The sequence below is a fragment of the Procambarus clarkii genome, chromosome 22 (genome assembly GCF_040958095.1).
Source record: "Procambarus clarkii isolate CNS0578487 chromosome 22, FALCON_Pclarkii_2.0, whole genome shotgun sequence".
NCBI lineage: Eukaryota > Metazoa > Arthropoda > Malacostraca > Decapoda > Cambaridae > Procambarus > Procambarus clarkii.
Window position 1 is genome coordinate 14,883,515 of NC_091171.1, and position 27,729 is coordinate 14,911,243.

Genomic DNA, 27,729 nt, shown 5'->3' on the forward strand with positions numbered 1-27,729 from the left:
TATAGTATCTAATTTTACCAACTTGTTATGTAGACTACTAATATCAATGCTTTCTTCATTGAATCCTGCAAAATCAAGCTCTGTTCTGATTTCCTTTTGCCGGCAGCCATCTGGAATGTTCTTCTCTGCACTGGAAACACTAGGGCAACTTTTTCTCATTTGATTTTTCACTTTCCTTAGCACGTTCCTGTTATCTCACCTATTTTTCAAAAGCACTATACTTTTATGTTCTCTGGGACACCACTCACTATCATCAACCTGTACTACAATACTTAGGATTGTTGAAATATGCTGGAGCTCCTCTGATGCAAGTGTTGACCCTAGGGGTGTCACCTTTTTCTCACACTGTCTGAGATTTCAGAGTGGGTTCGCTTGGGTGTGGTCGAAACGACAACATCCCTCAGGTGGGTTTCCCGCCTGTTTTCAGTTCCGAAATGGGACTGTGCAGATCTGCGATCCATACTGGACTTGTCTAGTCTGAATCCCTGGGTCTTTTGCCCCTCTTTTCGGATGACCACTCTGTGTCAGGTCCGGCTGCTTTTGGCTCCGAGTGCCTGGATGGTGTCTCTGGACCTCCGGGACGAGTATTGGCACATCCCAATTCATCCGAGGTTCAGTGACTGGCTCGGTTTTGTCGTGGGGCGACAAACTTACTGTTTTCGTTGCCTTCCATTTGGCTTGAATCTGGCACCTCAAGTGTTCACACGCCTTACGCGGGTCGTGGTAGCCTGGTTGGGTCTGTTAGGAGTTCAGGTTCTGGCTTACCTGGACGACTGGCTGGTGTGGGCTCCCAGCCAGTCTACGTGTCTGCGAGCCAGGGATTTGGTTCTTTCCCAGCTCGCCGGGTTCGGGTTCTTGGTGAATTGGAGGAAGCCCCTATTGGTTCCCTCTCAGGTTCGAACTTGGCTGGGTCTTGTGTGGGACTCTCGGACCGATTCCTTGTCTCTCCCTCTTGCGACGCTGTTACGGCTGCGGTCCCACCTCCGGCTGTTTTTGGAGGGCACCTGGGTCACACGTCGGTTGTTCGAGCGGCTGTGCGGGAGCCTGAACTTCGCTGTGATGGTTTACACATCGCGTCGGATCTGGTTTCGGCGGATGTTCTGGTTTCTGCAGGGTTATCTTTTCTGCGGGGTCATCCCTTCTGCGGGGGTCAGTCGCTCTCTTGATTGATGGGTTTGGATCCTATGAGCCTTGCGTCGGCTGCTGGGTCGACGGCTTCCTATGCGGGTTTTTCGGGGTTCTGTGTCGTGGCGCGTCCCTGAGCCCTCGCTCGATGTGTTCACGGATGCTTCGTTTCTCGGCTGGGGTTTTGTGACAAGTGCTCACCAGGCCGGCAAGGGTCAGTGGGGTCTGTCCTTCCATTGATCTCACAGCACGGTGCGGGAGTTTGCGGTGGTGTGGCATTCGCTTCAGAGGATTCGGGTAGCTCGAGGAGCAATGATCCGGCTCCATTCGGACTGCTCCCCGGTGGTTTATTGCTTGAACCGCGGGGGTTCGATGCGGTCCTTGGTTTTTTGGGGCTGGTCTCTTCGGGTGACTCATCTGCCGAGTTCTTGGGGTTTTGCTCTCCTGGCAGTTCATGTTCAAAGGGTGTCAAACGTCCTGGCAGACGGCCTGTGTCGGTTCATTCCCCTTTCCACGGAATGGACAGTCGACGCCGACTCATTCAGTTGGCTCTGCCGGATGTACGGGCGCCCACAGGTGGAGCTCTTTCACATCGGCATGGTCAAGGCGTCTTCCAGTTTATGTCTGCTGCTTTCCAAAGGGGTCCTTGGGTTTTTGATGCTTGGTTGATTTGGCCAAGGGTGCATCTTGTTTTGTGTCCGGATGCGGCTCTTCGCAGTTATCGGCGCGCCACGGTCTCCATAGCAGGGGACGCGCTTTGGGTGGACCCGGTTTCCCTTCTTCCCTGTTCCAGGATGCGGGTCTCCCAAGTCGTCCGCAGGATTATTCAGTCCAGCCAGCCTGCGGTCTATCCCCGTGCCCATGACGTTCGTAAGTTCGCGGCTTTGGCTGCTGTTTTTGGGAATGTGTCCTGGGCTGACATTCGGGCACGGGGCTTTTGGAGGTCGAACAGGGTCCTGGCTGCATGGTATCTTGTTAATGTTCCTGGCCCTTCTCGGGCGTTTGTAGCCTTGGGTCGCAGGTTGCAGCCAGTTGTCTCGACTTCAGGTTGAGGAGCGAGTGACGACCGCCTCCCGGGTAAGTCCCTTTTTGCTTTTTCTTTGGTTAGATAGCTCCGGGGAGCCGAAGGGGCTCTCCACAGAGAACTAGCGTTGAATGTAATGAAACGCCATTTTCTGGGTGAGACTCGGAGGCTCCCTGGCATCCCTCCCTCCCTCCGATCAACATTTTTTCTGTGGGGAGCCCCTACGGCTCCCTGGAACTTATCGGGCTAATGTTATATTAGACCGGAACATTAGCTAAGGAGTTCAGACCTACCAGGGACCAGCGCCAGAACCTGGCCCCTTCAGAGAGGTTTCAGGGAGCAATGGCCCTGGAAAACCCCTTTGAGGTTGGGGTTTTCCTTATCTGCCATCGACTGGGGTTAGGCACCCAGAAAGGTAGGCATAACAAAACGAACCCCATATGGGTTATGGGTAAAAAACTAAAACAAAAAACCGAACAGAGGTAGAAACTTCCTACAATCATAAGGAAACAAGCAAACATCACACTTTACTGCCGCGCCGATCATCCGCGCAGCCCTACCCGCCCCGAGAGGGGAAGGGGGGAACCCCGGACCCACCGCACCGGCTGCCAAGCTTCAGTTCGTAAGCTAATGTCAACCGGCATAGACGCTTCTCTGGCCTCAGTTCCCTAGGCGGTGTTTGCCTTGTGTGGCGTTCACTACCGTGTGTTGTGTTGTGCGGTGGCCAGGAGTACCTCATCAGTGCCAGGGCTGCATGCGCTTAGTGGCTGATTTCCCTAAGCTCCCTGTGAGTACTGCGCTTGCGTAACAGGGTTATCTTTCCTGGGGCGTTCGGGAACCATTCCCGTAGATGTTCTTGCTGCTCAGCATTTGCCTCGCCCTTGGGGCCAGCTGGGGCTTGGGGCCCTTGTTTGGCCCTGGGTAGGGATTGGTATTGTGCTGGTTAGGGCGTCAAGGTGTTGCACAGCCTGCCACCTAAGCGGCGGCCGGTTCCTGTTGCCTCTGGAGACGGTGTACTTTTGCGGGGATTTTCTTTTGTTTTTATTTTCATGACTGGTGGGGGTCTGCCTAGTGTGGCTATAATTCCACTGGTAGTGTTTGGCGGCCCTTTGCTATGCCCCGTGATTGTACACGTTGCAGGGGTTTTCAGTGCTATCCTCTACCCTCTTGTTATGTTTGGGTTTCTTAAACGGTTAGCAACACATTGCCCGGGCTTCCCATAGCAGTCAGCCTACGGGCCCTGGAAACCCCTGTCTGGGCTCGGGGGACCATTGAATGTGTCTTCCGGGATCCAACCCATCTTGTACGGGATCGTTGGTTGCTGTGCCCTTGTCTCCGGATGACAGTCGCCACTTTTACCTCTGTCATGCTGCCTGTTGGATGACTGACACCTTGACCCGGAGTCATGCGAGAGATTCTCTGCTTGTTCTCCAGTACTCTCCTGATGTTATTACTGTTCAGAGTACAGTAATAGGTGGGTACAGTAACAGGCGGCATCCGTGTTGCAAGCTAGGTTAGGTTGCTGCACCATGCTAGGTTGGTTTCCCACTCGGATGCCCCGAGGCCGCCCCGTTTTGGTTAGGTGCTGTTCACCCCTTTCCTTCCCTGTTCCTGGCTCCGGATTGTCTGTGGGTTTCGGGGTCGGGGCGGGGTTTAGTTGGGGCCGAGACTCTGGCAGTTTTCAGAGGCTGCCCTGTTCGGGTTGGGGGACGGAGGTTTTTCGAGCCGGTTCCTCCTGCCAAGGCTTCTGGGTCTTACCAGCGACCCTTTCTTGCTGCCTTTCCCATGGACTCTTGCTTTTCTTTAAAGGCGGAGGGCTTGGAAGACGGCTCTGCCCCGGGGCCTCTGTTGTTGGTTCCCAGGGCTGTGGGGGATGCCTGCTAGCAGTTCTGGGGCGGTTTGCCCCTGCCTGGGTTTTCTGCTTTTGGGCGGCGTTTTTCGCCCATCCAGTCTGCTTGCTTCCCACTTTCGCTGGCGTGTTTTTGTATCTTTAGCGTCAGTCACAGCCCCTGCCGGCGGCCAATTTTGTCTGCCAGTTTCCCGGCGTGGCCACCAGGGCGGCGTTGCGGTTTGTTTACAAGCGACTGGGTGTGCGGGCGAGCTTCTTGGGTGAGTTTTCACCTTTTTTCAGGGGTTTTTATTCTCCTATTGTTGTTTCTTTGCTTTTCTGGTGTTTTCTGCCCGTTGCCTGTTCCTCTGGGAAAGTTTGGGTGTTGATTTTACACCAGGTTTTCCATTTTGTCTGTTTTGGGTCTGGGCCTTTGGGTTTGGGTTCAGTGTCCCCCCTGGCTGTTATGCTTGCTCCCACACCTTGTCCCTCGGTTTTCGGTCGTTAATGACCTTTTTCCCAAGGGGTTCTGTCTGGGGGGCTGTGCTTTGCCTTTTTTGTAGTGTTCTCCGCCAGCAAATGTGGTGATTTGGGCTTCCCCTGGTTCGAATCTGGGTTCCTTTGGGTTCTTTGGTTTCGTTCCGGAGGTTTCTTCCTCTTGGGCCCCCTTTTGTGGGTTCAGGGGGCTTTGTTTCCTCGTGTGACCCGGGTCTGCCTTCTGGGGTTCCGGGATCTTCCTGGCTTGCAGACTGATCTTTTTGGGTCTTGGCACATGTTGTGGTCGTGCTGGGACTTTGAGGTTTTGCTGTCGAAGTGGGCCTTTTGATGCAGTTTTGTGCCTTCTTTGCCTGGCCGCCATGGTGCTCTCTGCCCACTGGTCGACGACTTGTATGTGTGTGTACGCATGTACATGTGTATGCTGTGTGTAATTACCTAAGTGTAGTTACAGGATGAGAGCTACGCTCGTGGTGTCCCGTCTACCCAGCACTCTTTGTTATATAACGCTTTGAAACTACTGACGATCTTGGCCTCCACCGCCTTCTCACCTAACTTGTTCCAACCGTCTACCACTCTGTTTGCGAAACTGAATTTTCTTATATTTCTTCGGCATCTGTGTTTAGCTAGTTTATATCTATGACCTCTTGTTCTTAAAGTGCCAGGTCTCAGGAAATCTTGCCTATCGATTTTATCAATTCCTGTTACTATTTTGTATGAAGTGATCATATCACCTCTTTTTCTTCTGTCTTCTAGTTTTGGCATATTTAATGCCTCTAAGCTCTCTTCATAGCTCTTGCCCTTCAGTTCTGGGAGCCACTTAGTAGCATGTCTTTGCACCTTTTCCAGTTTGTTGATGTGCTTCTTAAGATATGGGCACCATACAACTGCTGCATATTCTAGCTTTGGCCTAACAAAAGTTGTTAACAATTTCCTTAGTATATCGCCATCCATGTATTTAAAAGCAATTCTGAAGTTAGAAAGTGTGGCATAGGCTCCGCGCACAATATTCTTTATGTGGTCCTCAGGTGATAGTTTTCTATCTAGAACCACCCCTAGATCTCTTTCTTTATCAGAATTCTTTAAAGATTTCTCACATAATATATAGGTTGTGTGGGGTCTATGTGCTCCTATTCCACATTCCATAACATGGCATTTATTAACATTAAATTCCATTTGCCAAGTGGTGCTCCAGATACTTATTTTGTCCAGGTCATCTTGAAGGGCATGACAATCATCTAAGTTTCTTATCCTTCCTATTATCTTAGCATCATCAGCAAACATGTTCATATAATTCTGTATACCAACTGGTAGATCATTTATGTCGACAATAAACATCACTGGTGCAAGAACTGAACCCTGTGGTACTCCACTTGTGACATTTCTCCAGTCCAATACATTGCCTCTGATCACTGCCCTCATTTTTCTATCAGTCAGAAAATTTTTCATCCATGTTAGAAGCTTACCTGTCACCCCTCCAATATTTTCCAGTTTCCAGAACAACCTCTTATGTGGAACTCTGTCGAAAGCCTTTTTTAGGTCCAGATAGATGCAGTCAACCCAACCATCTCTTTTCTGAAATATCTCTGTTGCTCAATCATAGAAACTGAGTAAATTCGATACACAGGATCTTCCAGATCAAAAACCATATTGTCTGTCTGATATTATATCATTTCTCTCCAGGTGTTCTACCCATTTAGTTTTAATTATTTTTTCCAATATTTTGACTATTACACTTGTCAATGATACCGGTCTATAATTAAGGGGGTCTTCCCTGCTTCCACTTTTGTAAATTGGAACTATGTTAGCCTTTTTCCACACATCAGCTACAACTCCTGTAAACAGGGATGCCTGATAAATCAGTTGAGGAGGAATGCTGAGCTCAGGTGCACATTCTCTCAGAACCCATGGTGAAACTCCATCTGGACCAACTGCTTTGTTCTTATTTAGCTCCTTGAGCATTTTTTCCACTTCGTCTCTAGACACCTCTATGTGCTCTATGTTGTTCTCTGGAATTCTTATTGTATCTTTCCCTGGAGATTTCATTTTGAACAAACACACTTTGGAACTTCGTTTAATGTTTCACACATTTCCTTTTCATTTTCCGTGAATCTATTTCCCATTTTCAACCTCTGAATATTATCCTTTACCTGCAATTTATTGTTTATGAATTTATAGAATAGACCTGGTTCTGTTTTACATTTGTCTGCAATCCCTTTTTCAAAATTTCTTTCTGGCTCTCTAATCACTGCCGTGAAGTTGTTTCTCACATCTTTGTATCGCTGGTATGTTTGGGGGTTTGGCCTCTTCCTGTATTGATTCCATTTTTGTGTCTTTTGGTCTCTGGCCCTCTCGCAATTTCTGTTGAACGAATCCTGTTTCCTAGTTCTGCATCTCTGTTTTGGTATAAATTTTTTTGTGCCTTTATCATATATTTCACAAAACTTGACATACATCTCATTCACTTCCTTGCCTAGCAACAAGTCTGTCCAATTATACTCACTAAAAAAATTTCTAAGGTTGCCATAATGTCCTCTCCTAAAGTCAGGTTTTTCAATTTCATCAACTATCATATTTTCTTCTAGATTATAACGCATTGCATACTTTATTCCCAAAAAGAACTTGTTCCCCCCTATTCTTATTTTTCACTCTCCCTCTCTCTAATGATTTTGTTGGTTTGCCTTTATGTACCACTTTACTGGTCTGCCTACCCCTATCACTTTGTAGAAAAAAGAATTGATTTCTTCTTCATTCCTGTTCTCATTTAAACGTTTTGCCTCGGCGAGGTTCAGTTTCAGCTTCTCTCTATCTTCTTTTGAAAGATCTCGTCTTAACGACCACACTTTCCCATCCTCATCACTTTGTAATTTTCTAGCATTCCTTAGTACTTCTTCCATCTGTGTGGCACCATTTAGGGTGATCCTCAAAGGTTGATCTTTCCCTTTTACATATCTGCGTATTCCCCTGTAGTCGCACACATTCTCTATGGTTGTAAGACCTTCCACGAGGCCAACAATTTTATCTACTACTTTAGCTTCTTCTACAGCTCTTTCTGACCTAGATGTTATCTCCCTTTCTTTGCAGCCAAAAATTATCAGGGACTTACTCCGATTAACTGTGTTTTGCACCAACTTCGGGTTAGATGCCAATTCTTTTCTCACTTCCAGCCTAATGTTTGTTTTATCTTGGTTGCTGCAGTGTTTGGCTTCCTTTACTGCTTCTTCAATTTTTTCCTTCTCCTTGGCCACTTGTGCATAGGTGAGTTGCATATCTTTCTTGCACTGTTCTATTACCTGTGTAACTTCCTCCATCTGTGCTGACAAAAGCTGTTTCTATTGTAGTCATTTATGTTTAAATTTACTTTAACTTCTTCCAAAGCTATTTTTAAGAGTTTATTTTCTTCTTCCATGGCTTTGCAATTTGTTTCCAATTGATTCTTATCCTTGCGCAAGTCTTTCACTAAACCCTCAAGACATACAACTTTGCTATTTAAATGGTCATTATTTTCTTTCAATTTACTAATTATTTCTACATGAGAGGTCACCACAGTATTTAATTTTACCAACTTTTTGTAAAGACTGGTTATATCAATGGTTTCTTCACTGAATCCAGCAAAATCAAACTCTGTTTTGAATTTCCTCTTGCCGGCAGCCATCTTGAATGCTCTTCTCTGCACTGGAAACACTAGGGCAACTTTTTCTCATCCAATTTTTCACTTCCCTTGGCACATTCCTGTTAAAAGGTGACATTCCTGTCACCTATTTTTCAAAAGCACTATACCGTTATGTTCTCTGGGACACCACTCACTATCATCATCCTGTACTACAATACTTAGGATTGTTGAAATATGCTGGAGCTCCTCTTGTCTGCCTCTTGGGAAAGAACTTGGGATAAAAATGTGTGTGTGTGTGCACATGTGTATACGCACATGTGTATACACACGTGTGTATAACATACCTTGTGTGTATGTGTACATGTATGTGTATTTACATAATGTGTATATGTGTGTGTACTTTTTCTTTCGGAAGGGGTTCTGTTCCCCTCTCTGTTGACGGGGCGCTGGGGAAGCAGCTTGCTTTGTTGACTCTCACATGGTCCCGGTGTTGGTGGGCGCTTTTGGTTGTCTTCCGGCCTCTGGTGGCGTCGGTGGACAGCTTCTCCCCCTTTGGGGTGGGGGGGGGGGGGGCAGAGCTGGGGGGGGGGGGCAGAGCTGGCGGGGGTGGGCTTCTTTCCCTGCGCTTCGTCATGTCATCTTAGTGGGTGCGTTGGACATGGCGATCCACCCCATCCTTCTGGGGTTCCCGTCTGCTCTTTGCAGTCATGGGCCTTTCGCATCTGCAGTTCTTCTGGACTTCTTCAGTCTGCGCCCTGGATTCTATGCCCTCCTCGGAGGACTGTTGTCTCTTGTCCGGCTTCTGATGGGGCCGGGTGCCTGGATGGTGGCCCTGGACCTCCAGGTCACTTCTTGGCGCGTTCCTCTCCAGTTTTCTGGGACTGGCACAGTTGGTGGTGGGGCTTCAGGGTTGCCTTCCCTATTTTTTTTATTTTTTTTTTATTTTTATTTTTTGCATCTTTCCCAGATCTTAGTGCCCTGTCTGAGTCTGCTTGAGATTCGGTGTCTGGCCTACCTCGATGACTGGCTGGTGTGGGCTCTGAGTCAGTCCGCTTGTCTGCTCGCCAGGGGTTTGGTTCTTTCGAGAGCGCCGGGTTTGGTTTCCTGGTGATCTGGAGGCCTTTCCATCTGTTTCCGTCCCGGGTTCGGACCTGGGCCTTGTTTAGGGCTATTAGGCCACTCATTGTCTTTCCCTCCAGAAGTGTTACTGCGGCTGTGGCTGTTACTGTTACTGCGGCTGTACCCCCTCATGTACAGCTTTCGGCTGTACATGAGGGGGTCCCGGGTTGCTCAGCGGTTGCTTGAGCAGTTGTGCGGGAGTCTGAACTTCGATGTGCTGGTCTGCCCGCGGAGTCGGGTTTGGCTTCGGCGTCTGTTTCGTTCCTTCAGAGACTCCCCTTCCGCCTCTTGCATTCGTTGGGTTCGTTCCTCTGGGGATCTTGTGTTGGTGCTGCGTCACCAGCTTCCTCTTTGGGGTTTTCGGGGTTCCGTGCCTTGGCACCTCCCCGAGCCTTCGCTCGATGTGTTCACGGACGGGTCATCTCTCGGCTGGGGCTTTGTGACCAGTGCTCACCAGGTCGGCCGAGGATGGTGGAGTCTGTCCGTCCGTTGGGCTCATAGCATGGTTCAGGAGTTTGTGGCTGTCTGGTTTGCGCTTCAGAGGGTTTGGGTCACTCTGTGCTCTACAATTCAGCTCTGTTCGGACTGTTCTCTGGCGGTTCTTGCCGGAACCACAGGGGTTTGGCTAACCGTGAGGTTCATGTCCAAGGTGTGTCCTGTGTCCTGGCGGACAGCTGTCTCGGTTCATTCCTCTGTTCGCGGATTGGCCTGTCGTCGCCGACTCGTTTTGTTGGCTCTGTCGGACTTATGGACTCCTGGCCGTGGACGTCTTCCAGTCGGCGTGGTCTAGGCGTCACCCATTTTATGTGGCGCCTTTACCCACCTGCGAGGCATTCACTGTGGATGCTTTTCGGCAGGACTGGTCGAGGTGGGGGTACCTGTTCCTCTTCTCCCGGTCCAGCTGTTGCTTCGGGCTCTGGCTTTGTTGCAGCCCATTCCCACGAGAGCAGTCCTTATGGTTCCTTGGTGGCCGGCCCAGCCTTATTTTCAGACGCTACTTGATAGGTGTCCGAACCCGGGGCGTTTTCCCACGGCTCCGCCTCTTTCGGCAGGTCGAATCGGTCATGTACATGACTGGTTCGGCCTTCTCCTCGGCTCTTCGCGTCTGGTATTTTGACGCGGGTATCACCATCTCTGTGGTGTTTAGTTGGCTTTGTTGACGGTGTCCCACCTGCGAGCTTCATCTTGGCGACAGTATGACGTTTCGTACGCTTTCACATGTTTTGTTTCACCTCCGGCCTGCTCATGCGTCGCCTGAGCCGTCCTGGTCCTTGAACAGGGTGCTGTCTTATCTTCTCCTCAGTTTGTGGTAGCCCCTTTGGTTCAGGTTTCTGCTCTTTGGTACTGGTGGTAGATTTGTACGTGTGCAGGCCTTTCTCCGTCCTGGCGACGGTCGAGACGGCTGCTTTCCGGAGGGGTTCTTGGGTTATTGATGCTTGATTGGGTTGGCCGGGGGCGAGTCCTGTGTTGGCCGGGGGTGCGTCCTGTGTTGTTCGGTTGTGCTTTTTGCTGTTACCTGCATACCGTATCTGGGGATGCGCTTTGGTTGATCCAGTTCCCCTCGTTCCCTGTTTTCAGGGCTCGGGTCTCCCAGGTCGTCCACAGAGTTTTTAATTCTTCCAGCCTGCGGTCTGTCTTTGCGCTCGTGCTGTTCAGACGTTTGCAGCTTTTGCTGCTGTGTTGACGACGTCTAGGGCTCATTTCGGGCGCAGGGATTTGAGGGTCGTACAGGTTCTTGGCCGCCCATTCTTTATGCGCGTCTGCTCCTGTGCGTTCTTGTTGCCTTGGGTCACAGGTTGCAACCTGTTGTCTCGGCTTTGTGTTGCAGAGTTTGTGGCGGCCGCCTCCCAGGTTAGCCCTTTCTTTTCCTTCTCTTTGGGTATGAAGCTCCAGAGAGCCGTAGGGGCTCCCCACAGAAACCAGTGTTGAATGTAATGAAACGCCATTTTCTGGGTGAGCCCCGGAGGCTCCCTGGCAACCCTCCCTCCCACCAGTTGGCGTTTTTTTTGCGTTGGTTGAAGCTTAGCTTCCGAACTGAAGCTTGGCAGCCGGCGCAGTAGGTCCGGGGCTCCCCCTTTCCCCTCTCAGGGCGGGTAGGGCTGCGCGGACGATCGGCACGGCAGTAAAGTGTGATGTTTGCTTGTTTGCTTGTTTCCTTGTGATTGTAGGGAGTTTCTACCTCTGTGTTCGGTTTTTTGTTTTAGTTTTTTTACCATATGGGGTTTGTTTTGTTATGCCTACCTTTCTGGGTGCCTGACTCCGGTCGATGGCAGATAAGGAAAACCCTAACCACAAGGGGGTTTCCAGGGCTATTGCTCCCTGAAACCTCTCTGAAGGGGCCAGGTTCTGCCGCTGGTCCCTGGTAGGTCTGAACTCCTTAGCTAATGTCCCGGTCTAATATAACATACATTAGCCCGATAAGCTCCAGGGAGCCTCCGGGGCTCACCCAGAAAATGGCGTTTCATTACATTCAACGCTGGTTTTTTCACGTTTTTGATACTCAGCCTCTGAACTGGGGAGAGTTGCCAGTGCAGAGGTCTGGGACCCCTCCATCCCCCTCCCGGGGAGGGGGGATTGTGCAGACGGATGAGCGGCGTTTGTGGTGACTTCTTACTGGTTTCCTTGGTTTTGATTGACTGTTGCTAGTTTGGCTTTCGGTTTGCAATTAATTAATTAGCAATAGTTTGTTTTGGAATTCCTACCTTTCTGGGTGTCTGACCTGGTAGATGGCAGACAAAGACTGCTTCCAATTACACATGGATGTCGTTAGGCCATTGCTCCTCGTGCCTCTCTTGAGGGGGCCAGGTTCTGGCTCTGGTCCCCGGTAGGCCTAGAACTCCTTCGATTGACTGTTCCCCGGTCTAATATATACACATCAGCCCGGTATAGCTCCGGGGAGCCGAAGGGGCTCTCCACAGAAAAAACAAAAATTATAAAAATAATTTTTCATTGTAGAATTATTAATTTGTAGACAAAATGAAAGAAAAATATGAAAATAAGTGAATATTTATTGTTACACTGGTTGGAGGTGCTCTGGAAAGTTGCTTAGTGACTGTGTCTGGTGTCTCAACACTCTGGCCCAACTTTGCTTCCTGTGTTATTCTGAGATGTTTCACCAATTGTTTATCACTTGTTTCTCTTTATTTACAAGAGTATGTATGTTGAATAACTTGATAAATCACATAATTCACATAACGCATGATAATGTTTGAATTGGTGATTGATTTACTTGGTATACCACATTACATCCACATGAAGTTGTGGAAACCATATAAATATCATTGTACACATATCATGTAATTATGATGAATTTTTATACAATGACAATGACCACATCCACCTAGTAACTTGCATGACGATAACTGCATCCACCTAGTAGCGTACCATGAAATGATAGCAGGATTTATTTCGTGGATTAAGGTAAACTCTATTACATCCAAAGAGTGCTATTATATCCTTATTTGCATCATACATGTAACATCCAGACAATTATTTAAATTGTCATATGATGATAATCACATTAATCATATGTGAATCAACATATCACAATAACTGCTGTTTAAGGATAAAGAAAGGGAAGTTCTGATCCCATAGGAACAATAACAACAACTACCACTACCACTACCACTACCACTACCACTACCACTACTACTACTACTACTACTACTATTGGGTGGAAGATTACCTGATTTTTTTACATTTGTTTTGCTGTTGTCTATTTTGATTTGTTTTACCTTTCTAGTGGTTGTTTCTTGCTGAGAGTGATCATAAATTTCCTGCTCTCTGTACCTCTTTGAAGGGGCCAGGTTTTGGCCTCTGGTCCACAGTAGGACTTTACTGACTTGCTAGGACCTGGTGTGACTCAACAGGTATGGAACTGACCAGACAAGCTGGCTACAAGAAGCCACCGAGTAGCCCCCTTCAGAAAGAGTCATGTTAGCCAACTGACTCTCTTTACAGTATTGGTGATGACCACCTGGTTAAGGGTGGCAGCCACAGCCAGGTGAATGACTAGCTATTGGTTGGCAAGAGTACCCTAAAATACTTAGCAATTTACTTGATTTCAAATATTGCTGGGAGAAGGGGGGGTTTAAAGTGTGGAGAAATGTGCTTCTTCACGATCATTTGGCTGGATCGAAATTTCAAAAATGACTTCATCTGGTTAAGGCCTTACCTAGTCATTTTGAAAATGACAGATGTATTAGATGGAAATTTACACTGGCCCGGGATGGAGTTTGCAGCATCCAGAGAAAAGTAGGATATTGCCCAAGGGAAGATCAGTGTCTATGGGGAACCAAAGTCTAGCTCTTTATGCCCCACCTACTAGCTCACCATCAAAGTGGTGTTCCACCTCACTGTTCCACCAATATCCAAAACTTACACATAACTGTTAACATACTGTATCTAATATAAGAATTAAACTCAATTATTATTTATTATACTCTATTTATACTTGGCTCTAACACCCAAGAATACCAACCTCATACTCCCAGTGTGAAGATGAGCCAGCACCTCTCATCTCGTAGCCTGGTATGCTGATACAGATTCCACACGACATGTCGTAGTCACCAGCTGGAAAAGTACAGATAAATACCATGTGTGTTTATGCTTGCCTTACTATCTGCAAGATTCATGTACAAACAAGACAAAATATAATTAACACTTTCGTGCGCCAACAACATCAAATGTCGTCACTCATTTTTCTCCTGATTCATCTCCGGTGACAAGGTCCGGCGTCACTCATTAAAATATTTGCTAAAAATTTAAATTTCATCCGATCAATCTGGGAATGGTTTCAAAATGAGCACCTTCAGACTGCGCACAATTTGATACCAAAATTAAAGACGTAACATGAAAATTGATGTCAGAACACTGGAAAGATATAAATAATTTTGTGGTGATGAGCGTCAAAAAGTGTCCAAAAAGTTAAAATATTATTAAAATTCTATTTATTGTTCTATTATTATGGGACTAGTTTTTAAATACGCGCCTTTTTATTGCGAACAATTTGATACCAAACTGAAAGACGTAGCATGAAAATTTATGTTATCAAACTGAACGAGTATATACATTAGTCTGCAGGTGTGCCAATAGGTGCTCGAGTAACAATCACGAGTAACTTGGCCGACTTTAGGCTCTGCTGTGAGACTCACTCCGGGCTTTTAGACCTTACATACATATACCTACTGGATCTGTCAAAGAGACAGACAGATGTGGGAAAACATCACCAAACTAATGAATAACATTCCTGAAGTACACAGGCTACAATTCACACAAAAACTACCAGAAATATATGCAGAGTATATAAAGACAGCAACGAACTCTGAACACAACCCAGGGACTGAGAATTTAGAGAGTCAAAGTAGCAATGTAGAAGGGTATAGTGTCGAGGTACACAAAAATGAAGGCAATATTGTAGAGCACACTGGTGATATGAATAAGGAGAGAAAAAATGAGACGAATGAGAACACAAATGAGAAAGACGAAAGCAACAAGGAGAAAGATAAGGGCAATACCGAGAATGAATGCAGAAACGAGAAAGTTGGAACAAAAAACACAGAGGTAGCCAAGTCGTGCACGGGTACAAACAAGAATAATACAATCACAAATGAAAATATTTGCTGGTATTATGCAAAAGGACAGTGTAGATATGGGCCCAGAGGCACGGAATGCTCATTCATGCACCCACGGAAATGCCGAAACTGGTTAGGGAAAGGCAGATGTCGTTTTGATACAGAGTGTAGATATTTTCACCCTAAGCTATGCACACTCTCAGTCAATGAGAGGAAATGCTACGATCTTCACTGCCCCGATTTCCACGTCAGAGGTACACAGCGCTATATAAGAGAAGAAGTCCAATATAATAGCCCTGAAAATTTTTTAGAGGCAGGTACAAACAGAGGGAGAAACAGACAGGCAGAAACGTGGCAGGAGTACGGATGGAGAAGGGGAAATGCCCAAGACTGGACTACAGTTCGTCATCAAGCCCACACATACTACACCCCCCAACTACACAGAGACTACCACACTCCCCAGTATCACTTCCAAAACTGGACAAACCATTGCCACAACAACACACCCTGGGTCAGGGTAGAGAGGAGGGAGAACTACCAAAACCTTCCAGAAGTTACACACAATATGGACAATCATTCATATTTGCAAACATTCAAGGTTTAAAGCCAAAGTCAAGAAATAAAGTTAAGTTCATAAATGGCCTCCTATTAGAGTCAAACTCAATATTTGGGGCATTCACGGAAACTCATACAAAAGATTACATGGATGGTGAAATCTGGATTCCAAATTATAATCTATATAGATGTGATAGAAAAACTAGGTCAAATGGAGGAGTAGGTCTGTATATTAAAGAAGACCTGGTATGCACAGAACTACTAAACTCAACTAATGAGGTGGTAGAGGTACTTGGAATGAAGGTAGAGAAACTAAACCTAATTATTATTCTAATATATAAACCGCCAGATACAACGATTGAGGAATTCACAGAGCAGATGCACAAAATAGAGAACATACTTGACAACCTAGCAAACCCAGCTCCAGATATTATCTTTCTTGGAGATTTCAATTTACCGAGTCTAAGATGGAGAACGGCAAACACAAATATCATAGCAGGGAATGACCCGGGAAATAACCAACCACAGGTCAGAGAACTTTTGAGATTCTGTGACAAATTCTCGCTCAATCAACAGATTACAGAACCAACTAGGAACGAAAACACACTAGACTTGTTATTCACAAACAATGATGAACTAATCAGGGATATCACAATCTCAGATACTTCATACTCAGACCATAAGCTCATTGAAGTGCGAACTAGCATAAATAACGGTAGTAGGTCTAAGAGACCCAACAAGCGAGAAGGAATATTCAATCAATTCAATTTCAACAATAAGAGGATTGACTGGGAAAAAATAAATGTAGACCTTGCAACCATTCAATGGGAGACGGTCTTAAGCGACAAAACTCCCACACAGGGAATAGCTCAACTGACAGCTGAAGCTTACAAGGTCTGCTTGAAGCACGTACCTGTGAGGAGGGGCAGAAAGAGGACCACTCTAGAAAGAGAACGGAGACGACTGTACAGGAGAAGGAAAAAAATAACGGAAATGCTTCGGCAGACACAACTATCACAAGCAAGGAAAACAAGCCTAAGCAGGGAGATTGAGGAAATAGAACAAACGTTGAAGCGATCATATGAGTCTGAGGAAATGGAATTGGAACAGAAAGCTATACAAGAGATAAGGAAAAATCCGAAATATTTTTTCACATACGCAAAATCAAAATCCAAAACCTCGACCAGTATTGGACCGTTAATTACAAATGAAGGTACGTACACAGAGGACAACAAAGAGATTAGTGAAATTCTAAGAAGCCAGTATGAGGCTATGTTTAGCACACCAATAAACAACATGAAAGTTGATGACCCAGACAGCTTCTTTATGAATGACATTCAAGCTGCAGATAATATAACGGATATTACCACAAACTCGGAAGACTTTGAAAGAGAAATTGATAATATGCCTATGCACTCAGCTCCTGGGCCTGACTCATGGAATTCAATATTCATAAAGAAATGTAAAGTACCAGTAGCAAGAGCACTCAGCGTAATATGGAGAAAGAGCCTGGATACAGGGGAGATACCAGCAGCACTTAAATCTGCAGATATAGCTCCGTTGCACAAGGGGGGGAATAAAGCCTTGGCAAAAAATTATAGGCCAGTTGCACTAACATCACACATAATAAAAGTGTTTGAAAGAGTGATTAGGAATCAAATTTCTAGTTTTATGGAAAACAATGAATTGCACAATCCAGGACAACATGGATTTAGAGCGGGAAGATCCTGTCTGTCACAGTTACTCAACCACTATGACAAAATCACAGAAGCCCTAGAAGAAAAGCAAAATGCAGATGTTGTATACACAGACTTTGCAAAGGCGTTCGACAAATGTGACCATGGGGTGATAGCTCACAAAATGAGGTCAATGGGAATAACTGGAAAAGTAGGACGCTGGATACTCAATTTCCTGTCGAACAGAACACAAAGAGTAACAGTCAATCAGATAAAATCGAGTCCAAGCGATGTTAAAAGCTCTGTACCTCAAGGTACAGTCCTTGCATCGCTACTGTTCCTTATTCTCATATCTGATATAGACAAAAATACACGCCACAGCTTCGTGTCGTCCTTTGCAGATGACACAAAAATCAGCATGAAAATTACCTCTGCTGAAGACATTGAAAAACTACAAGCAGATGTCAACAAAGTTTTTGATTGGGCAGCAGAAAATAACATGATGTTTAACAGTGATAAATTTCAGGTACTCAGGTACGGCAAAAATGAGGATCTGAAACATAATACAGGGTACAAAACACAATCGAATCTTCCCATAGTAGAAAAACAGCATGTCAAGGATTTGGGAATAATGATGTCCGACGATCTAACGTTTAGGGAGCATAACCAAGCAAATATCGCGTCAGCCAGAAAAATGATCGGATGGATTACGAGAACTTTCAAATCCAGGGATCCCATCACAATGGTTGTACTCTTCAAGTCACTTGTGTTGTCCCGTCTCGAGTACTGCTCAGTACTCACTTCCCCCTTCAGAGCAGGAGAGATTGCTGAAATAGAGGGAATACAGAGAACATATACGGCACGCATAGACGCGATAAAACACCTAAATTATTGGGATCGTCTCAAAGCTCTCCAAATGTACTCTCTAGAAAGGAGACGAGAGAGATACCAAATAATATACACATGGAAAATACTGGAGGGTCAGGTCCCAAATCTACACAGTAAAATAACAACGTACTGGAGTGAACGATATGGAAGAAAATGCAAGATTGAACCTGTGAAGAGCAGAGGTGCCATAGGCACAATCAGAGAGCACTGTATAAACATCAGGGGTCCGCGGTTGTTCAACGTCCTCCCAGCGAGCATAAGAAATATTGCCGGAACAACCGTGGACATCTTCAAGAGAAAACTGGACGATTTTCTAAGAGAAGTTCCGGATCAGCCGGGCTGTGGTGGGTACGTGGCCCTGCGGGCCGCTCCAAGCAACAGCCTGGTGGACCAAACTCTCACAAGTCGAGCCTGGCCTCGGGCCGGGCTTGGGGAGTAGAAGAACTCCCAGAACCCCATCAACCAGGTATCAACCAGGAGAAAACTTAAACAAGTATATACATTTTACAGATTTTGTGCGCTCACGGGAAACTTGGCCGACTTCAGGCTTTGCTGTAGGAGTCACTCCGGGCTTTTAGACCTTATATGCATATATCACTATAGAGAATTCAATTGCGAACACAATGATACCAAAATGAATGATGTAGCACGAGAAATAAGGTGAGGAAACTGAAACGAGTATATACATTTTACAGATTTTGCGCGCTCACGGGTAACTTTGCCGATCATTTAACTACCACCGCCTAGTCTTTATACTTTGTTATTGGTATTGCTTATATATATTGTGGTTGTTATTGCTTATATTTGTCTTTCTATTTAGAGCATTTTATTGCGAATAATTTGATACCACAATGAACAATGTTGCACAAAAACTTTTGTTAGCAAACTGTATGTGTTTGTCTGGTGTATTGGGTGTAGCGTGTAATTACCTAAGTGTAATTACCTAAGTGTAGTTACAGGATGAGAGCTACACTCGTGGTGTCCCATCTTCCCAGCACTCTTTGTCATATAACGCTTTGAAACTACTGACGGTCTTGGCCTCCACCACCTTCTCCCCTGATCACACGGACTATCAGACTATCAAACACGGGTTAGGCACCCAGAAAGGTGGGCGTCCCAAAACAAACCCTTATTCTGTGTGTGTAATTACCTAAGTGTGTGTGGCAATGAGTGTGCTGTAGCGGGTAAGGCTTCGATGACTTTAGGGGTCGTTACAGGTGAGGAGCGCCCAGGTTGTCTAATTTATATGCATATGTCTGTGTAGGAAATTTTATTGCGATCACAGTGACACAAAAAACCAGCGTTGAATGTAATGAAACGCCATTTTCTGGGTGAGTCCCGGAGGCTCCCCGGAGCTATCCCAGGCTGATATGCTAATGTCAGACTTTGGCATCAGTCATGTGTATGGAGTTCTTAGGCCTACCGGGGACCACGGCCAGAACCGGGCCCCCTCAGAGAGGCAAGGGGAGCAATGGCCTATAGAAGCCACCGTGTAGTTGGAAGCATTCTATGTCTGCCATCGACCGGAACAGGCACCCAGAAAGGTAAGCGCCCCAAAACAAACCCCTATTCTGGTTAAAATTGCTACCTAATACCGAACTAGTGGATAGAACTCCCCAACCGAAAACAAGCAAATTAGTGTGACGTCACACACTGCCGCGCCGCTGTCTGCGCAGCTCCCCCCTCCCCGGGAGGGGGAAGGGGGAGCTCCAGACCCCCCGCGCCGGCTACCCACACCTCAGTTCTTGAGGCTGGATGTCAAAAACGCGAAAAATCGCCGACCGGAGGGAGGGAGGGAGGGATGCCGGGGAGCCTCCGGGACTCACCCAGAAAATGGCGTTTCATTACATTCAACGCTGGTTTTCTGGGGGGAGCCCCGTCGGCTCCCCGGAGTTACGAACCCGAGGGTTTTCTCGCGGCTCCGCCTCTTTCAGCAGATCGGGCCGGTACGTCACGTACCTGGTTCGATCTTCTCCTCGAGTCTTCGCGTATGGTTTTTTTGACTCGAGTCTATCATCATCTCTATGGTGATCAGGTGGCCTCCTTGTTGGTGTCCCACCTGAGGGCTTCTTCTCGGCGGCAGTATGAAGTTTCCTGGCGGTCCTTCCGTTTCTTTTTGCGTCTTCGTCGTGTTAGCTCTTTGTCTGTTCGGGTGGTCTTGTCCTTCCTCTCGTGGTTGTTTCAGGACCGTCATCTTATGCCTAACACTGTCGCTTCGTATCGTGCGGCGCTGGCGGAGCCGCTTCAGCTTGCTTTCGGTATCGATGTTACGTCTGCGCCGTTTCGCAAGCTGTCTCGTGCATTGTTTCACCTCCGGCCTGCTCATGCGTCGCCTGAGCCGTCCTGGTCTTTGGACAGAGTGCTCGCTTTCCTTTCATCTCCTCATTTCGTTGTGGCCCCTTCGGTCCACGATTGTTTTTCCAAGGCCCTTTTCTTGTTGGCTTTGGCCTCTGGGGGTCGGGTAGGGGAGCTCCATGCTCTCCTCCAGCGCAGGGGTTTCTGCTCTTTTGGTCGTGGTGATAGTTTTGTTCGTTTGCAGCCGTCTCCTTCTTTTCTGGCAAAGAATGAGACTGCTGCGTTCCAGAGGGGTCCATGGGTGATTGATGCTTGGTTGGTCAGGCCGGGGGTGCATCATGTTTTGTGTCCGGTTGCGGCGCTTCGCCGTTATTTGCGCGCCACAGCTTCTGTGTCCGGGGACGCGCTGTGGGTTGATCCGGTTTCCCTTCTTCCCTGTTCGCGGGTTCGGGTCTCTCAGGTCGTCCGCAGGGTTATTAGGTCCAGCCAGCCTGCGGTCTATCCCCGTGCCCATGACGTTCCTAAGTTCGCGGCTCTTGCTGCCGTCTTTGGGAATATGTCTTGGTCTGATATTCGGGCGCGGGGATTTTGGCGGTCGAACAGGGTCCTGGCTGCTCGTTACCTTGTGAATGTCCCTGGGCCTCGTCGGGCCTGTGTTGCTTTGGGTCGGCGGTTGCAGCCAGTTGTCTCGGCTTCGAGTTGAGGGGTGAGCGACGACCGCCTCCCGGGTAAGTCCCTCTTTTTCTGTCTGTGGGTAGTTAGCTCCGGGGAGCCGACGGGGCTCCCCCCAGAAAACCAGCGTTGAATGTAATGAAACGCCATTTTCTGGGTGAGTCCCGGAGGCTCCCCGGCATCCCTCCCTCCCTCCCTCCGGTCGGCGGTTTTTCGCGTTTTTGACATCCAGCCTCAAGAACTGAGGTGTGGGTAGCCGGCGCGGGGGGTCTGGGGCTCCCCCTTCCCCCTCCCGGGGAGAGGGGAGCTGCGCAGACAGCGGCGCGGCAGTGTGTGACGTCACACTAATTTGCTTGTTTTCGCTTGGGGAGTTCTATCCACTAGTTCGGTATTAGGTAGCAATTTTAACCAGAATAGGGGTTTGTTTTGGGGCGCTTACCTTTCTGGGTGCCTGTTCCGGTCGATGGCAGACATAGAATGCTTCCAACTACACGGTGGCTTCTATAGGCCATTGCTCCCCTTGCCTCTCTGAGGGGGCCCGGTTCTGGCCGTGGTCCCCGGTAGGCCTAAGAACTCCATACACATGACTGATGCCAAAGTCTGACATTAGCATATCAGCCTGGGATAGCTCCGGGGAGCCGACGGGGCTCCCCCCAGAAAAACAGCGTTGAATGTAATGAAACGCCATTTTCTGGGTGAGTCCCGGAGGCTCCCCGGAGCTTACCAGGCTGATATGCTAATGTCAGACTTTGGCATCAGTCATGTGTATGGAGTTCTTATGGGCCTACCGGGGACCACGAGCCAGAACCTGGCCCCCTCAGAGAGGCAAGGGGAGTAATGGCCTATAGAAACCCCCGTGTAATTGGATGCATTCTATGTCTGCCATCGACCGGGTTAGGCACCCAGAAAGGTAGGCGTCCCAAAACAAACCCCTATTCTGGTGAAAATTGCAACCAAAAACCGAACGAGTGGATAGAACTCCCCAAACAAAAACGAGCAAACTAATATGACGTCACCCATCATCGCGCCGCTGTCTGCGCAGCTCCCCATCCCCTGGGAGTGGGAAGGGGGTAGCCCCAGACCTACCACGCCGGCGATCCACACCCCAGTTCTGAGGCTGGATGTCAAAACACGCGAAAAAACTCCGACCGGAGGGAGGGAGGGAGGAATCCGGGGAGCCTCCGGGACTCGCCCAGAAAATGGCGTTTCATTACATTCAACGCTGGTTTTCTGGGGGGGGGGGGGCCCTACGGCATCCCGGAGCTAACTACCCACAGAGGAAAGAATTGGGACTGACCTGGGAAGCGGTCGCCGCACACTACTCAACCCGATGTCGAGACAACAGGCCGCATCCGCCGACCCAAAGCAACACAGGCCCAACTGGGCCCAGGTACATGTACAAGGTAACGAACAGCCAAGGACCCTGTTCGACTGCCAAATTCCCCGTGCCTGAACGTCTTCCCAGGACACAGTACCAAAGACGGTGGCAAGAGCCGCGAACTTGCGGACGTCATGGGCATGGAGATAGACCGCAGGCTGGAGAGCCATAATCGAATAAAAACAAAACGCACCCCCTGGCCCAACCAACCAAGCATCAACAACCCAAGGACCCTTCCAGAAAGCAGCAGTCTCATTCTTCGCCAGAAAAGAGGGAGAAGGCAGCAGACGACCAAACCGATCACCCCGATTGAAGGAGCAGAAAACCCCTGCACAGGAGGAGAGCATGAAGCTCACCTACCCGACCCCCAGAGGCCAATGCCAACCGGAAAAGAGCCATCAAGAAACAAACTGGAACCAAAGGGGCCACAAGAAAACGAGAAGAAAGAAAAGAGCACTCTGTCTAATGACCAGGACGGCTCAAGCGGCACAAGAACAGGCTGGAGGCGAAACAAGCACGAGATAGCTTATAAACGGCGCAGATGAAAGTCCGAAAGTAAGCCGAAGCGGCTCCGCCAGCGCCGCATAAAACGAGGCGACAGTATGCGGCAAGTCGACGGCCTCCAACCCCTAGCAGAAAAACCAAGCCGACGCCAACAAATGCAGCCACCGAAGAAAGGTCAGAAGGAAAAGGAAGGAAAAGGAAAGACCGCCAAAACACCCCATACTGCTGCCAAGAAGCACACAGATGGGGACACCAACAACGAAGTCACCTGACCACCAACAGACGCGAGATACTCGAGGCAGAACGTAATCAGCCCAGCCAAGGGTCATCCGAGCCTAGGAAGAGGCGGAGCCGCAGGAAGATCTCGGGTGTGACCACCAAGGAAGCAGAGCTGGAAGCCCAAGCCGGCAAGAAGGAGATGGAACGTCTGCTGAACAGTAAACTCCCCAACGCAAGCAAGCTCGCCAGGAGATCGGAAACGACGGGTCCGACGTGAGACACCAGAGAAGGGACATCGCAAGACCCTGAAAAAACCAACAGGCAGGGCAAGCCAGGAAAACAGGAAATCAAACCCAGCAACAGGAAGGGCAAAAGGCACAAACAAAACACACAAGTGTGAAGAAGGAAATGATAAAAAGACTAGCAGAAACACCCCAGCACCAGCGGCCAGGGACAAGAGTGAAGCAGGAAGACGAGAGGAATGCATGAGGAAGGGAAGTGGCAGAGGCCAACCCCACACCCAGCATCCAGTGCAGAGAAGAGCCCAAGCTCATCCCCAGCCAGCTCAACTAGGCGAGGATAACAAGGTTAGGACAGAGAATCCAAGGAACATGGAAAAACCAGGCCCGGCAGAGCAAGACCGGTAAGGAAGGAGGGCCCCAGAAAAATAAAGGGAACCAAAAAACCCAAACAAGGAAGGCGCCAGAAGAAGCACGGAAAGGCCGAACTAAACGCCACCACCATACCCCCACACGCAGCCGCAGTATCAAAACCGCAGCAAAACGTCACCACACTCCCAGGGTAGGGTAAGTGACAGGGTAGATAAAGATAAACTGTAACACGAGTGGCACACAACAAGGGGACACAGGTGGAAACTGAGTACCCAACCGAGCCACAGGAACGTTAGAAGAAATGTGTGCAGTGTAACAGGCAACCGATGGAATACATAAGGCACCCCATACCTGGGCTGACCCCTTACACAGCTCCAAGTGTAGAGACGAGAGAGCCCAGGAGGCACAGAATCCGCACGTCAGTCAAATGACAGGTGAGAGGCAGAACCAAAGAGCCAGAGCCCAACCCCGCAAGCACAATTAGGCGAGCACAATGAGGCGAGCACATAACACCCTCGACACAGGAAAACGTACCACTGAACAGGCACTTCCACTATTACACTGTGGAACAAGGTGGAGGCGGGGCCCCGAACTCAAGCATAGGAGAGGGGCAGGAAAAGAAAGAAAAGCACCCACCGACAGGACGGAAGCAACGAGCATAATGGACAAGGAACCGAGCCTAGGGAGGGGCCAAATACTCATATGGAGAGGGGAGGAAGGAAAAACCCCACTCCACAAAACCGCAAGCCCCGCCCAGATGGGTAGAAAAACCCCAGCGGGGACCAACGGGGCCTGAGGCCCCCCCACGTCAGCCCCACTCCAGCCCCGGGAACCCACCCGGCAGGCCTCGAGGCCGAACTGTCCCCCCCAAAGCCCCAACCTCAAGAAAAACCAGGGAAGCTGTGAAAAGCACTAAGGAAGGCAGCTCACTGGCAGACTCTTACAACAAGGCTGAAGGAAACAGGCTCGAATGCCCCTGTCGCTACCCCAGAAGGGGAAGTCCCCGAGACCAACCGAGTCTCAAAACCATGGAAGCCCCGCCCCGACCCCGAACCCACAGACGGTAAAGACCCAGATGTAGGGAGGAAGGGGGGGGGGGGGGGACTCGAAAAGACCACCAACGAAAACGGGGCAGCCTTGGGGCTTCTGGGAAGCAAACAACTAGCCCATTGCGACTGAAACCCAATGTGCAACGCCCGTGCAGCCTACACCCACATAATCAGCATAAGACTGGGTAACCGAGTCACAAACAAGCAACAAAACTTGCAGGACCCCGGGCTGAAAGTGTCACCGACCCCACAGGCTGCAGACGGAGGCAAAACCGTGAGTCACCCTGAGACAAGGGGACAGAGCAACACTCGAACTCGCACAAAGCGAGGGGGGGGGGACTCCGGGGTCACATCTATCAGGCCCATGCTCCCCCTAGGGGTTTCCCAGGGTCCCAAGCGTTTACTATAAGAGGACTCGCACTCAGGTAATCCCAGGCAGGGTACTGCTAACCAGCGCCCATGGCTACCAAACAACATTCTAAGAGGTGAACCCCCGGGACGTGTACACTCACGGGGACCTAGCAGGGGGAACCACCGGAAGAAGGAAGAGAACTCGGCACAAAGGGGGGAAAGAACCAAAGGCAGAGCCCCCCACCAGGTAGACAAATAAAAAGAAAAAGAAAACTCTACAAGAGTACAGCATACCCAGGCGGAACAGAGCCGGCCTCTATGATTGGCGAAAACAAGCTGCGCAGCACCCTGCACCCTGCCAGTGCAAACTGCCCCTTAGGGCGAACAAGGAAGACAGAACCCCCTATCACACAAAGGGCGGCCGACAACCGAGCAGCAAACGGCCTAGCAGAAGCAGGACCCAAGGAACTTGTGGAAGGTAACCCCAAGCCCCAAGGGCAGTACTTATAGGGCACCTAGGGAAGGGAACCCTAAGTGCATGCAGCCCGAGTACTGGAGACTCACTCCCAGCTCACGCACCACCTAGAAGACAGACACCACACTCTAGGTACAGTGCTGAAACAACCACTCGAACCGGAGCACACAACCGGTGCCAATAGCATCAGCCGAAGAACTGGGGTGTGGATCGCCGGCGTGGTAGGTCTGGGGCTACCCCTTCCCCCTCCTGGGGAGGGGGGAGCTGCGCAGACAGCGGCGCGATGATGGTGACATCATACTAGTTTGCTCGTTTTTGTTTGGGGAGTTCTATCCACTCTTTTGGTTTTTGGTTGCAATTTTCATCAGTAAAGGGGTTTGTTTTGGGACGCCTACCTTTCTGGGCGCCTAACCCGGTCGATGGCAGACATAGAATTCTTCCAACCACACGGGGGTTTCTATAGGCCATTGCTCCCCTTGCCTCTCTGAGGGGGCCAGGTTCTGGCTCGTGGTCCTCGGTAGGCCCATAAGAACTCTGTATACATGACTGATGCCAAAGTCTGACATTAGCATATCAGTCTGGTAAGCTCCGGGAGCCGTAGGGGCTCCCCCCAGAAAAGAACGATGTCGAACAAGTTTGGAGTTGATAAACCTGAAAAGAGTAGCAACATGTTTGCGCTGTTTGGCATGAGCGGTTAACAAACGGCTTAGTTTTCTATTTGGTGCCGGCATCACGTTAGCTTTGGTGATATGTTATACATATGTTCCTCTAGAACATTTCATTGGCAACACATTGATACCAAAATAAAACTCGCACATCGAAAATGAAGGTCAGAAACATGAAAAGAGTATAAACTTTTCAGTAGTTGTGTAGTCGATGTGCAGTTGGGCATGTGGTAACGGGTAACCCTTGGGCAACTTCCCACTGTCTTGCAGGTGGGACGCGCCCCTGATTTGTACTTTATATTCATATGTCCGTGTAGGGAATTTTATTGCGATCACAATGTTACCAAAATTAACGACATAGACCAATTCTGGGGTTGACAAACCTGAAAAGAGCATGAACATTTCTTCGCAGTTTGGCGCTCACGGCTAACGATCGCCATAGTTTTTTATTAGGTGCGGATCTCACGTCGGCTTTAGAGAAATTTTATAGATATATTCCTTTAGAGCATTCTCTTGCGAACAAAATGATACCAAACTTAAATACATACATGGAAATTTAAGGTTAGCAGACTGAAAAGACTATAAACATTTAAATGTCGCTGTGCGGTCGCCTGAAACGAACGGCGCACACGGGGAAAGTTACACAGGTACTGTCAAGCGCACGAAAGTGTTAAGACACCTCACATACCAAATTGTCTTATCCTGTCCACTTTTTGTTGTTTACATCAAATACCTCAAAATACCTTACAGTATTATCACTATCAATACCTGTACTATAACTGTAGTTCTTTTGTTACAACACTTTGCAGCAAATAATATAGTTGAACCTTCTGTCATTTCCAAACAGCTTCTCTGCAGTTTCCTGATTCTGATGTTCTCATTCCTAACCTCCTTTAGTGCCTCCCTATTTGCCTCTGTATCCATGTCCCAATACCTTTTCTATGCCCTCTTTTGTCTTCTCATTTTCCTACTTACACTGTCTGTTGAACCATGAGTTTGCTGTTCTCCTTTCATTCACTTCCCTCTTGAGAGGTATGAATTGTTCCTCTGTATCTTTGCATTAGTTCGCTCATCTCATTTGCTGACTTCCCTTCTGTTTCAGTCTCCTACTGAACCTACTGCAGATAATCCCTAACTCTCCAAGTAGTCCCCCTCTTCTGTTTTCTCTCATGCACTTGACCTGTTCCCAACTCTTTCTTTCAGTTCTTTCTGTTGGCTATCCTTGGAACATTTAATTCTGCACTGACACCATTGAGCTGTTTCTTCCATTTCATGTTTCATTCCCTTTTGTATTTCGTACCACCTGTTCAGTGTGTACTTTGTATATATTTTACAAGGTATATTTGTATATATCCTTTGCAAGGCCTGTTGCTGGGAAGTGATAGCAGTTAGCTATGTTCTTAAGTGGATATCACATCCGGCTCAGCTCTATTTGACTGGTCCCTGCTGGAAGGGTAGAAACACTAGTGAATAACCCACAGAGATAATGTGCACAAGAGTTAATTATTTCATTTCATATCACATGCATGTATAAATGAGCACCCATATGCCAAGGTCCAAACCTGAGACAGAAGTCCTCAGGCCCCACCAAGACAGTGCAGTGATTTTAGAGGA

At 48.3% G+C, this 27,729-nt stretch overlaps 1 protein-coding gene across 1 annotated transcript in view; it reads right to left on the reverse strand.

The window, feature by feature from the left end:
- Klp98A (kinesin-like protein 98A) overlaps positions 1–27,729 on the reverse strand; it is a 404,256-nt gene that overhangs the window by 127,701 nt on the left and 248,826 nt on the right. The window contains exon 21 of the mRNA XM_069329479.1: positions 13,685–13,776. Coding sequence (XP_069185580.1) covers positions 13,685–13,776 — 92 coding nt within the window. The remainder of the gene's footprint in view (positions 1–13,684; positions 13,777–27,729) is intronic.